Source organism: Protopterus annectens, chromosome 14.part0 (genome assembly GCF_019279795.1).
Source record: "Protopterus annectens isolate FY-2018-M chromosome 14.part0, PAN1.0, whole genome shotgun sequence".
Classification (NCBI taxonomy): Eukaryota; Metazoa; Chordata; order Ceratodontiformes; family Protopteridae; genus Protopterus; species Protopterus annectens.
The window spans coordinates 671,303,344-671,316,029 of NC_056748.1; the positions used below are offsets into that span (position 1 = coordinate 671,303,344).

Consider the following 12,686-nt stretch of genomic DNA (forward strand, 5'->3'; position numbering starts at 1 on the left):
ATCACACTTAATACAAAGCTACCTCTCAACATGCCTCTAAATCCTTCATCCATCTTTATTCTTCAATCACTTTCTCTTAAACTATCATATCTTTATCACCTCACCCAACCACATACTCTTTACAATTCACAACTTTATCATACAACCAACCATCTGAACTCCCCACTACCACAATTGCATTCTCCTATCTCCCCCCATCTTTACCCAATAACACAGCTCTTCACCTTCTCATTCAAAGTTTTCCCCTCTCAGAAAAACTATATCCCCTTAGTAACTGAACACCCCTTGGCCATCACAGCAGACGCAAACCGTTTTCCCACTCCACTCAACTATCTTTTGAACCCCATTTTTCATTTCATTACCAGTCTTTTATCTGGTGATATCCATCCCAACCCTGGCCCCTCCTCATCTTCCTCCTCACACAAGCCTATATTCTTTACTTCCCTTAACTCACAAAGTATAGTGAATAAAGTCCCAATCCTCCATGCATGGCTCAGGCATAACAAACCTGACATACTATCTATCTCAGAAACATGGTTAAAGCCCTCTATAAAAGACTCTGAAATAACTCTACCCACCTATTCAATCATCAGAAATGACAGGACCCAAAAGAAAGGCGGTGGAGTTGCTCTCCTATACTTGTCTTCCTTGCTAGTCACCCCATATGACAAACCTATTCCTACATTTAAAAACGCTGAAATACTCATCTCTCTCCTACAAGTTAACAAGCGCAAACACATATGCCTAGCATCCCTCTACATCCCCCTAGGGGACAATATTTATACACTTGAAAATATCCTCTCTTGGCTCTCTGACAATATTAGCAATGAAACCATAATCCTAGGAGATGTAAATATTAACTGGACCTCCATCCAGTCTCCAACCAACCATCTTAACATCAATCTTTATAACTTTTTCCAGCTAATCAACACCATAACCCACCCATCAAAGGACCCCTCCAGTGGCACCATCCTCAACTGGATTCTAGTGTCACACCCCCACTACTTTTCTGATAGCGGTACCCTACCTGACCCTCTTAGTGATCATCTGCCTACTTTCACTCACCGACTCCCCTGCATCTCCAATCGCACCTACAACTACATCACTACCCGCAATGACAAAAGCTTCAACCCATCAATCTTCATAGATTCCCTAAAAGCAGTTAATTGGAACAATCTAAAGACACTGCCCTTAGAAGAAGCAGTTGCCCACTTTAACTCCACCTTCTTAGGAATACTTCATTCCCAAGCCCCTCTAAGAACAAAAAGAATAAAAATAAAATCAGCCCCCTGGCTAACCAAAACCACATTATCAGCTATGCACCTTAGAGACAAAGCCTGGGGACTCTATCTGAGAAATAAGACCCCAGAACAACATATTGCATACAAAACCCTTCGAAATAAAGTAAAAAAGCTAATAATCTCTGATAAACAAAAATACTTCTCCACACTCCAAAACAATAATAAAACTAACCCCCAGAGATTCTGGAAGGGGATCTCCACCCTTCTTAACCCCAGCAAACCACACACCCCAACCCCAGACCCAAATATCCCAGACTTGGATTTAGCTACACAGTTCAACTCCTTTTTTATCGACTCCATTAACAAACTCACCTCCTCCTTTACAGGCTCCACCTCACCATCTAAGACACCCCTTCCCTCTCCTGCAAACAACCCTATCCTCAATTCTACTTCACTCTGCCTATCTTCCACCTTAACCACTATTCAAACTGCCCCATCACCTGTACCCCCCTCTAATTCTCTCTCTCTCCATCCTTCTCCATTCTCATTAAAACCTATACCCACTACCGCTATAAAGAAACTCCTTCAGAAACTGAAGCCATGTACTAATGCCCCTGACAACATTCCCTCTTACTTCCTACATATAGCAGCAGATGCAATTGCTTATCCCATTAGCATTTTAATCAATCGTTCCAACCACGAATGCATTGTACCCCAACTGTGGAAGCAAGCATTCATCATCCCCTTACATAAAGGAGGCAACAATTGCAACATCAGTAACTTTCGTCCTATTGCTATTCTGTCCCCCATTTCTAAACTTCTAGAAAAGTGTATACACCTTCAACTTCTGCCACATCTCTTAGATAACAACCTGCTAACCCCTACACAACACGGATTCAAGCCAAATCATAGCACTATGACAGCCCTGTTGTCCTTTCTTGAGACTGTTAACACAGCACGTGATTCCGGCCACATTGTCTCCACCTTACTACTTGACCTCTCCAAAGCCTTCGACACCATTTCACACAACTTGCTCTTAACTAAACTGTCAAAACTTAACCTCTCTCCCTCTACCATAAACTGGTTCTCCAGCTATCTATCAAATAGATACCAAGCTGTAATATGGAAAAAGGCCACTTCCCCATTCCTTAGTACCCCCACTGGAGTTCCCCAAGGATCTATTCTTGGTCCCCTCCTCTTTAATATATTTATCAATGATTATCACAAATCTATCCCATTTGCAAACATCATCCAATATGCAGATGATTCAACCATCATCTGCTCTGCCACCTCCCCCTCTCTGCTCCAAAAACTTACTCAGGAAGCTTTTTCAATTACTGAACATGGGATGAAAATAAATCACTTAGCACTCAATGCCTCCAAAACAAAACTTATGGTATTCACCCCCTCCAAATCCACTACCTTCAACATGAACTCTCTCTCAATTACCAGCCTAAATAACTCACCCCTTGAACTAGTGTCTGAAACTAAGCTACTAGGTGCACAGATTGACAATCGGCTTAGTTACAACTCCCATCTACAACTAAATATTAAAAAAACCCATCAAAAACTAGGTATGCTCTACCGTCAGAACCAATACCTTACAAGCTCCTCCAAAATCACACTCGCTTCCTCTTTTCTCATCCCCTCCCTTCTCTATGGGGCTCCATTATTGACTAATCTTCAGACTTCTCTAAAAAAACAGTTTTCCTCCTGCTATAACAAAATTGCCAAATTCGCCAATAGCCATAGGTCCGCTACTCATCACTGTTCCTCTCTCCATAAACTAAACTGGCTCGAATTACCTAATCAACTCATATATATACAGCTGACTTTCGCTCACAAGCTCATCCTTAGCCCCTCTCTTTGTCCCTCCCTGTCTTCCGCCTTCAAAATGCACCTACCAAACAGAGTCTTAAGGTCTAACAATCAAAACCTACTAGAAGTACATAAACCATGTCATCCCCCAGGTAAACACCTACTATCTTTTAATCTTGCTCGTCTCTGGAACTCTCTTCCACCATCCATTCATACCACCACTAACCAGTACATGTTCAAAAAAATCTCTTCATACATATCTAAGATCCCAATGGGATTGTTCTTGCTCCCTCCCCTCATAATTCTATGTTATCCCATTCTCCTTCACATATATGATACATAACTCTTCCTATCTAAGCTTATGTTCCCTCAGAATACCTACCCTGCAATGTAAGTTTATGTTTTCTTCTGAACAACTTCTTTGAATGCATAAAACATTACTCTTTTAACTTATTCTCCTGACATTTAATCCACATCAGATTATATTGTTTTGAATGCTTCTTGAATTTTTGAGCCTAAATGTGTTAAATGTTTTATCTCTTACTCTGTATAATTATTATTGTAGTTTTTTTTTGTATGTACCTGTTTTCATCTGTATTGGAGCTTTTCTCCCCAGGACTCCATTGAAAACGGGTTCTTTTGGCCCAATGGACTATCCTGGTAAACCAACTGCAAATAAATAAATAAATAAATGTAATAGGAATTAAAATAATAGGAATAGGGACAAAAACTTATGTAGGCAAATAGATGAAATGAAAAGTTCTGAGAGCATTGATTTCTATATTCATGCTAAACATTTACAACAATTTCAGCTATGTGGTTGTTGGTTTAAACATGGGTACAATTTTCTGTGCTAATCAGTCTTTACTTTTATGAAGATCACTTGCAAACATTCTAATAGGGTTATTGAATCACGACACTTATGGTAACATTTTCCTACTTTTAAAGTACTCATTTTTTCATGAAGAAACATTTTTCCTCTTCTGCTGTGTGTATTCTTTATCTGCTAGTCAAGCTTGTAGATAGGTATGTGACTAAAACAAAAAAGGCAATCAATCAGTCATGGTTTTTCTTTGTGCCATTTTTATCACTTTATTATCAATCATGTTTTGAGCTTTTGACAGATGCAGCTTTCCTTGGTTCACAAAAGCAAGGTGCTGACTGGTATCTGGTTATTAACTCATTCCCTCCAGTACAGCTCTTTTGAGTGTGTACCTTTAACTTCCAGTGGGCATGGCTTGAGCCTTTAAAAATGAAGTTATCACCTTACAGTTCTAACAAATACTCATTCACAGAGGTCAAATATTAATACAGTTTTGTTTGCCATCATATATGCTTCAAGATTAAACATTCTGACACCTTGTTTGTAGCATGTTTTTTGGAATTATTAATGCAAATGTGAACAAGCAACATTTCATACCTAGTAGTGCAGTAGGAGGTAACTGCAGAAACACCGGGAGGCGCACTCGGCTGTAAGGAAAGATGGTTATACTGTATTATACAACGACCCCCCATTAATATTCCAAAACGTGCATGCTGATTGGTCAGCGTGCACGTTGTAAATCAGACTTATACTAATGGAAAAATGTCCGGTCGCCAGGACTTTTTCCATATATGTCTTTTTTTTTTTTTTTTATAGCAACAGTGAATGCAAGATCTCCGTTGCTTTTTAGAAAGTGTCTCGCTATGTTAAAGGAGTTTAACATAGCGAGACAGCTTTAAAAAAATTAACTGAGATCTTCCTTTCTCTGTTGCTTTTTTTAAAGCTGTCTCGCTATGTTAAATGGGTTTAACATAGCGAGACAGCTTTAAAAAAAGCAACGGAGATTCTCCTTTGCTTTTTTTAAAGCTGTCTCGCTATGTTAAACTCCTTTAACATAGCAAGATACTTTGTAAAAAGCAACGAAGATCTTGCTTTCTCCGTTGTTTCCACCCACAGCTCTGATGTACTGCGTAAGCATACGCATGCGCAATACATCAGAACTGCCACAGAATACCAGACAGCTGCGGAAGGGCAGCATGGAGGCATTATACAATGCCATTATTTAAGAAAAGTAAGTATTTTTTTCTTAAATAATGTCATTGTATAATAGCAATAACCCACTTCTGGGTGTGGGTAATGCTGGATTTACCCATGGTTGTCTTTGTTTAGCCACTCGGACTTTGCCCTCATGACCAAACCACACCAACCGTGGGTAAATCCAGCATTACCCACACCCAGGCATGGGTTATTGCTAAAATATGACTGCTTCTGTGTTAGTTTATCTCTTGAAGATGGGAAAGTGCAACATCCAAAAACCTTAAGCTAAGTATCGGGATGGATGATGCCAGGTTTAGTATTTGGAAATGTTAAAATTAGTTTACCTTCTGCAGGAACATGATTGCTGAAGTTGTGACTCCTACATATATATATATATACATACATATATATATATATATATATATATATATATATATATATATATATATATATATATATATATATATATGGATCTACCTGACAACACCGACAAACCACAACACCGACAACGAAATCAGACATACCACATAACTGAATGTTCACAAACACGAAACCTCACATGCCCGACACACCATAATACCGACACAATACCGACAATAAACAAACAAAACAAATCCCCTGTCCAAAAAGCACACACACAACACAAGCACACCAAAATCCTTACAAACTCACACTAAGCCTCACATACACAACTATCTACACCCTTAACCCAAACCCTAACCCTAAGGTCCTTCACTATCGCACACTTACCTAACCCGTGCCCTAACCCTAACTCACTTAACCCACCTCTAACCCAAAGACTATCACTATCGCACACTTACCTAACCCGCGCTCTAACCCTAACTCACTTAACCCACCCCTAAACCAAAGACTATCACTATCGCACACTTACCTAACCCGCACCCTAACCCTAACTCACTTAACCCACCCCTAACCCAAAGAATATCACTATCGCACACTTACCTAACCCGCGCCCGAACCCTAACTCACTTAACCCACCCGTATCCCTAGACACCGTCAATATCGCACACTTACCTTACTCGCACCCTAACGTCCGTCACTACCGCATACTTACACAGCCTTTTCCCATGTTAGTCTTCTCAGCGTCGGGGTTTTCATCCCTCGGTCTTCTCAGCATCGGGGTTTTCATCCGTCGGTCTTCTCAGCGTCGGGGTTTTCATCCATCGGTCTTCTCAATCTTTGATCTTCTGGTGTCGGCGATCTCCTTGTCGGCGTTCTCAGCTGTCGACGTTGTCAGGTGCTCCCATATATATATATATATATATATATATATATATATATATATATATATATATGTGTGTGTGTGTGTGTGTGTGTGTGTGCATATATATGTGTTTCATATATTATGAAAATATGTATCCTTGTATACATACCTACAATCAACAAAACAAATGCAGTCTATCACAGTGTCAAAGACTGTTTTCCTATCAAATTTACTAAAAAATGTCAAAATTGTTTCATACAAGGTTGTGTATTTATTTAGTTCACTAGTAGGCTTAAACAGTTATTAGTGTGTTCAGTGTGATGCCATTCATTTCACAGCAAATCTACATATGAGATGTAAAGGCCGGAAACAGCATTGGAATCATTCCATTATCATGTTATAATGCAAGTACTAAAACAGTTTATTTACCAAAAAGTAATGTTTTCTTCAATTTTATGATGCGACAAAAAATATTGTTGACAAGTGCATAATGATATCCTCATATTCAATATGGTGCCATTTTTTCTTTTGGTTTTTTTGTATTAGCTTATGCAATTAGTACAACAGCCAAAAGTTATTTTCATAAAAGTTTTCTAAAAAGTATGAAAGCGTTTTACTGAGATATGATCTGTTGTATATAAGGTTAAATTAAGATCAGAATGACCATTAGAAATTGATAAACTGCAACATTTATAAAACGTTCAGTCCAAAACAGGAATATAACCATCAGCGCTGCTCAAAGAAACACAAAAGGTGACAAAAACAAGTATACAATACTGTTACAATGTATGATCTATTTTTAAAAAAGTAATATTTTTTTTAAAGCTTTTACACACCATCCCATAAAATATGAAAAACACTGGGCATCTTATTAAAACTGAAGAAGCAGCTTCTACATTACATTTGAATCTAGGAGCAAAATTCAGTCCCATTTTAGAAGTAAAAAAAGAAACAAATACGTGTTGTTATCTTTCGGCTTTTCCCAGTTAGGGGTCACCACAGCGGAACTCCAGTCCGCTAATGATTGGCAGTAGATTTTGATGAATGCCTAGGTGCCAGCTCGACGTTCATCCTTCAACGAAGGCACACCCAACCATGGGGAGGACATGCAGACTCCACACAGAAGGCACTCCTCGCATTCCAGCCGAGAATCAAATGGGAGAACCTCTTGCTGTGAGGCAACAACACTACCGCTGCACCACTGTGGATGTCAAAAAAAAAAAAAAAAAGAAACAAATACAATCTTCTATAAAAAAAAAGAAACAAATACAATCTTTGAAAATATTACAGCAATGATGTCAAGACTATTTTATGAATGCAACCGTTTGCATTTTGTCATTAATAATGTGCTCATATATTTTCCATTATTGTTATCACGCTCTGTTTATTAAATATACTCCTGAGTAGTAGCTCACTTCCTACTGGAAGTGGGAGATGTTGCGTGCTGTTTGGTATTCAAATTTTAGACTAATTACATGTCCAGATTTTTAGCTGCATGTTCTTATTTTTTCAAGTTATTTTTTTTTTGTTTTCATTATTAGCAGCTTTAAAGGTATATGAAGAAAAGAGTGGCTATTAACAATGCTTTCGGTGGCAAGCATAATTAATTTTTTTTTACTAATTGTTTTATCTTTGCATTCACTGACAAACTGATAAAGATTGATGACAGGGTTTTAACGAAATGTAATCATTAGATATAATGGCGAAAAATCACATATCTGTGACATTTAATAAAGTTTGGCTTAAGAGAACATTTATGATGAGTGCATGTTTTCATATGAGTATAACAATTTGTGCTGTATAATGTAGAATATTCTTTCATTCATCCATTCATTCCTTTATTTGTTAATTCTTTCATGTTATTAATTGTTTTAACTTGGTAAACTTACTAGAGGAACTTCTAGTAAAATAGTGCATTTGTTTTTTTTTCCTTAATTCTACTTCTTCACAACTGCTTTCCAAACACCAGCCCCCTTTTTCTTTAGCAGATGTCATAAAGGCAGCTATCAGAGTATTTTTCTGGTTACATTCCTAATCCCCAACTCTTAACCCCATCTCCTTATGACTGACATAAGCCTCTGTTTAGGTATTCTGTGTGGCCTTCCCTTCTGTGTATACATACACACACACACACACACACACACACACACTCCACAAGGTCTACCATCACTGGAGTGGAACAACATGTTCAAAGACATTAGTACTGTGACCATTTCTTTCCCACAAATCTTGCTTGGACTGGAGAAATTTGACCAAGACTAATTTCATTCCACCCAGAATGTACAGACCAGTATACTGCAACCCATATCTATTCAGCTCTTTCAGACTTCTACCTGCTAGCTGAACTGTGATAATCTGTTTGTGTGTGGGAGTGGGTGCAGATGAAGTTCTTTTAAACTGTGTCATTAAAACTACATATGGAATCATTTTATGTCAGTAGAATAAAGTTGAAGGAATTACACTATAAAATAAATCAGCTATGGTTCTGTTCAACAATGGCCAAGATATACTATGTTTCATTGAATTAATAAATATCGTTAAGTCTAATACCCTGGATGCTGAGAGGAGTCACCAGTGAAACACATCACACTGCCTTAGAGAAAGTGTAGCATTTTTCAAAATAAAAGTGCCACTGAGTAATAGATAGTGAGTAAAAGTCCTTTACAATGCTCCGTCTTTGAAAAATGCACTTACTGATGTTTTGTCTCAGCAGAGGCATTGCTATGGAAAGTTAGAGCCATTATGTCTTATTACCTAAAGTGGAATAAAAGCAAGTGACTAAGATGCAGTACTGTAAGTTTCTTGTCTAACTTAACTTACTTTACACTTCCAGAGTCACACTAGCTCAGACTAAGTTAATAACATGTTCCTTTTAGCAGTACTGCTAGTGCGAATTTTTTCAGAAGATAAATGCTGCACTTAGTCCAACATTTTTACCAAATGCAGTTCTTTAGATACCTGATAATATTATACCCAATGCCTTATATCAGTAATACGATTAGGGTCATTATGCAAACCTATGAAGTTGCCAATAACTATTTCACTCAACTCAGTACATCAAATTGTATGTTTAGCTAACTTAAGTTAGATGCATTAAATGGAAAGCAGTGGTATAACATTGGTCTCCTGCTGGGTTATCTAGCATACTGAGATGTGTTCTTTCTACCCTCTCCATCTGGTTGGCCTTTTAATGTACCATCCATTCCTATCAGTCATACCTATCATGTTAATAAACATAACTCTAAGAGTGTCTGTCTTCAAATAGGAGAGAGTTACAGTTTCTCTTTTCTTGACCACTCATACCATCAGAGTAGCATGGTCATATTAAATTTTTTTCATCTGCATGCATTAAACAAATATATTTTAATGCAGTTTAAGAACAGAAAGAGTAGCAGCTAACTACTAATAAATATTACTAACTACATTTAAGGAGTGATACAATTATAAACATATTTGCACATTTTTGAGATATGGGTATGTGATTCTTGCACCAGATGGTTGCCATTTGCACTTGTTGAAGCCTATTTTGAGTTTGTTTTCCTTATTTGGACTACTACTACATATAAACTTCAGATGCATCTGAGTGTTGACCACATGGTATCTAAGCATCATTTGTTCTGTCTCACAATGTGATCAGCTTACAGTCTGTGTTCCTGTGACTAGCCTTCTTGTCTCTACCAAATGCTGCTGTTATGCTGGACAGCATAATTGTATGCTACTACTACAGGAGAAATATCCATCAACCAGTTAAGTCTGCCTTTCTGCCAGGATCTGCAACTTAAAGATGGCCACCTAGTCAGTGTTGTACCACATATGGCAGTGGAAACAGTTTATTCTGAAGTACTATATCCCTGGAATTGGTTCATAAATTTATGGTGAATGTGCTAAGGAAATGGTTCATAAATTTATGACGAATGTGCTACAGATAGCCTTTCTTCTCATGAATGGCTGGTTACGAGCTTTAGTCACTGATGACTCTATCTACATTTGGTTTTGGTGTTGGTGATGTTTTTTGTCTGTACATTTCTTCTTTTTTAGGTCTGAATATGTCAGATCATGCATGTATTCCTGCATATGTTATAGTATATTTCTGGATAGTGATTTTGATAAAATGCAGTTTTGTGCAGTGGACTGGCTCACAAAAATGAACAAGTTATGAAATAGCCTGCCATGGTCATTAAGATTACTGTATTTTTGTTAATGTTATTTGTAATATGGCATTCCTCATTAAGTGTAAGGCTTTCTTGATTAAAATGCAATCTGCATTTCTTTTTAGACGGTAAAGTCGAAGTGACAAAGGAAGGAGTGAAGCTATGCACAATGGGACCTGGCAAGGTATTTGGAGAGCTGGCTATTCTTTACAACTGCACTAGGACAGCGACTGTCAAAAGTAAGAAATTCTCCTTTCATAAATGTTAATGGAATGCTGGTAGAAAGTTTTGAGCTCTTTCTAAAACTAAATATTTTTCCCCATGTTTAAGGACCCGATGGTTTGTGGAGATCTTGTAATACTAAACAGACTAAGGTGCTGTATGTGATCACTTTGCAGGCATTAAAATACCATTTTTACAAATGATGTTTCTTCAACACTTTTTCTTGCTTTGCATGGAGTAATTGTTTTGAAGAAAATACCACTTTATATAGTACAGATAATTAACATTGTGTGATTCATTAACTTGAGTTCCATAATTTTTGCATAAATCTCACATTTCCAGTAGCACAAGCTATATCTGAAAAGATTCCTAAAATAAATATGACAGTTATTTAAAAAAACATCATTATTAAGCTACTGTGCTAGGGCGCAGACTCCTCTAGCATACTGATTTTATTTTGTCAAAGTCTGAGCATGTGCAGTCTGCCACAGAATCTAAGTTAGTAACATGGTGGCAGCACCACTGCACTACCAATCACTACTTTGGTTGGATGTTTTTAGTAATCAATCAGTTGCAGGTTTGATACACAACACAAATGTCAGTGTTCAGGTTACGATTGTGCTTCTTGTCATTTCCACTAGGACTAACTTAAAATATTTATGACATAATTAACGCTGGCAGTCACTGTAGTATCAAATTTTACTTTTGATGGTTTTGCAGTATATTTCTCGTGTATTCACTAAGTAGAGTAAGGATTCCTTGTAAAGACTGGGTCAGTCTAGGTTTGCTGTGAATCACACAAGCAACATGGCTGTAAATGATACTCTCTTTTCCTGCGTCACTTTCCTGCCGGTGGTATATGGGAATGGATCCCTTCCTGTAGATTGCTTGTATGTGAAGTAATGCCTACATTATCATGAAGCTTGGAGTAAGTGTGGTAAAGTTCATCTTTATTCTGAAAAAAAATATTTAAAATGTTTATTATTGTATACTTTGCAGCATTTTGGCACTTATTATGGTTGTTTACTTTTCCACTTGTCATTATTTAAGACAGGGTATAAATATGCAGTTTTTTTATTTATGATATTAAGGTTAAAATAACACTTTGTCATTTTAACCATGTCCTTTGGTGAACTTTACACTATAAAAGTATCAGAAACATGTTGAAAATTCTGATGCCAACTAGATTTGTTCATAGTATATATTTATGAGTGCTTTACCAGCATATTTGATTAGAAATGATTGAAGAATAAGAAGTAACTTTTAAAACAATGTGCACTGCTCTGTAAAAATGTTTGAGTTGTCCACATATTTTATACACTGCAGCTCAATATATTGACCATAATAAACATAAATAATAAATTGGAACATTAGCGTGTAGCTAAGCACTTCTGCTGAAATCAGTTTGAAATAGTGATGTTTGCTTGAAGCACTGATTTTATTTCATTGAAGAAGAAAGCACACTTACCAGTAATACAGTCTGACTATTTTAGAAGATCATTCAGTAGTATAGTGTAAGGACTGGATTAATGCATGATTTCCGACTTATGAATTATTTGAATTCTTTGAAACATATTGAAGTCATTGCTATTGATGGTTGGTACAGTGGTAGAATTTCAGGAATTATTTCTTTAACCAAATGGAATTCTAGTTCACAAAGCAGGGACAGAGACTCATCTTCGCTCATTTAGTAGTGTAATCGTGCTCTAGTCTATGATGCCAGTAGTATTAATGTCTCAGAAGTGGTACGGCCATTTGGCATATGTCAGAGAAAAGACAGTTACTGAGAGAATCAAACTTTGTACCACAGGAACTAGCTAATTATCAATGGTATAGTTATCAGTAATAGCATATTACTTGTGTATAGAGTATGTGGTTTAATCATCATTATTGGTGCCTAGGCATCTCTGAGTATATATTAAACAGTTACTTTAAAAGAAGAAACTAAGGATTTGTATTCACTGCCAGTGCATTATGTGATGATACACTGAGAATTTAACTGCAGTGAT

At 37.1% G+C, this 12,686-nt stretch overlaps 1 protein-coding gene across 1 annotated transcript in view; it reads left to right on the forward strand.

Annotated features, from left to right (window-relative positions):
• The window catches only part of PRKG1 (protein kinase cGMP-dependent 1), a 3,380,995-nt gene that overhangs the window by 1,115,209 nt on the left and 2,253,100 nt on the right, over positions 1-12,686 (forward strand). The window contains exon 3 of the mRNA XM_044056419.1: positions 10,581-10,694. Coding sequence (XP_043912354.1) covers positions 10,581-10,694 — 114 coding nt within the window. The remainder of the gene's footprint in view (positions 1-10,580; positions 10,695-12,686) is intronic.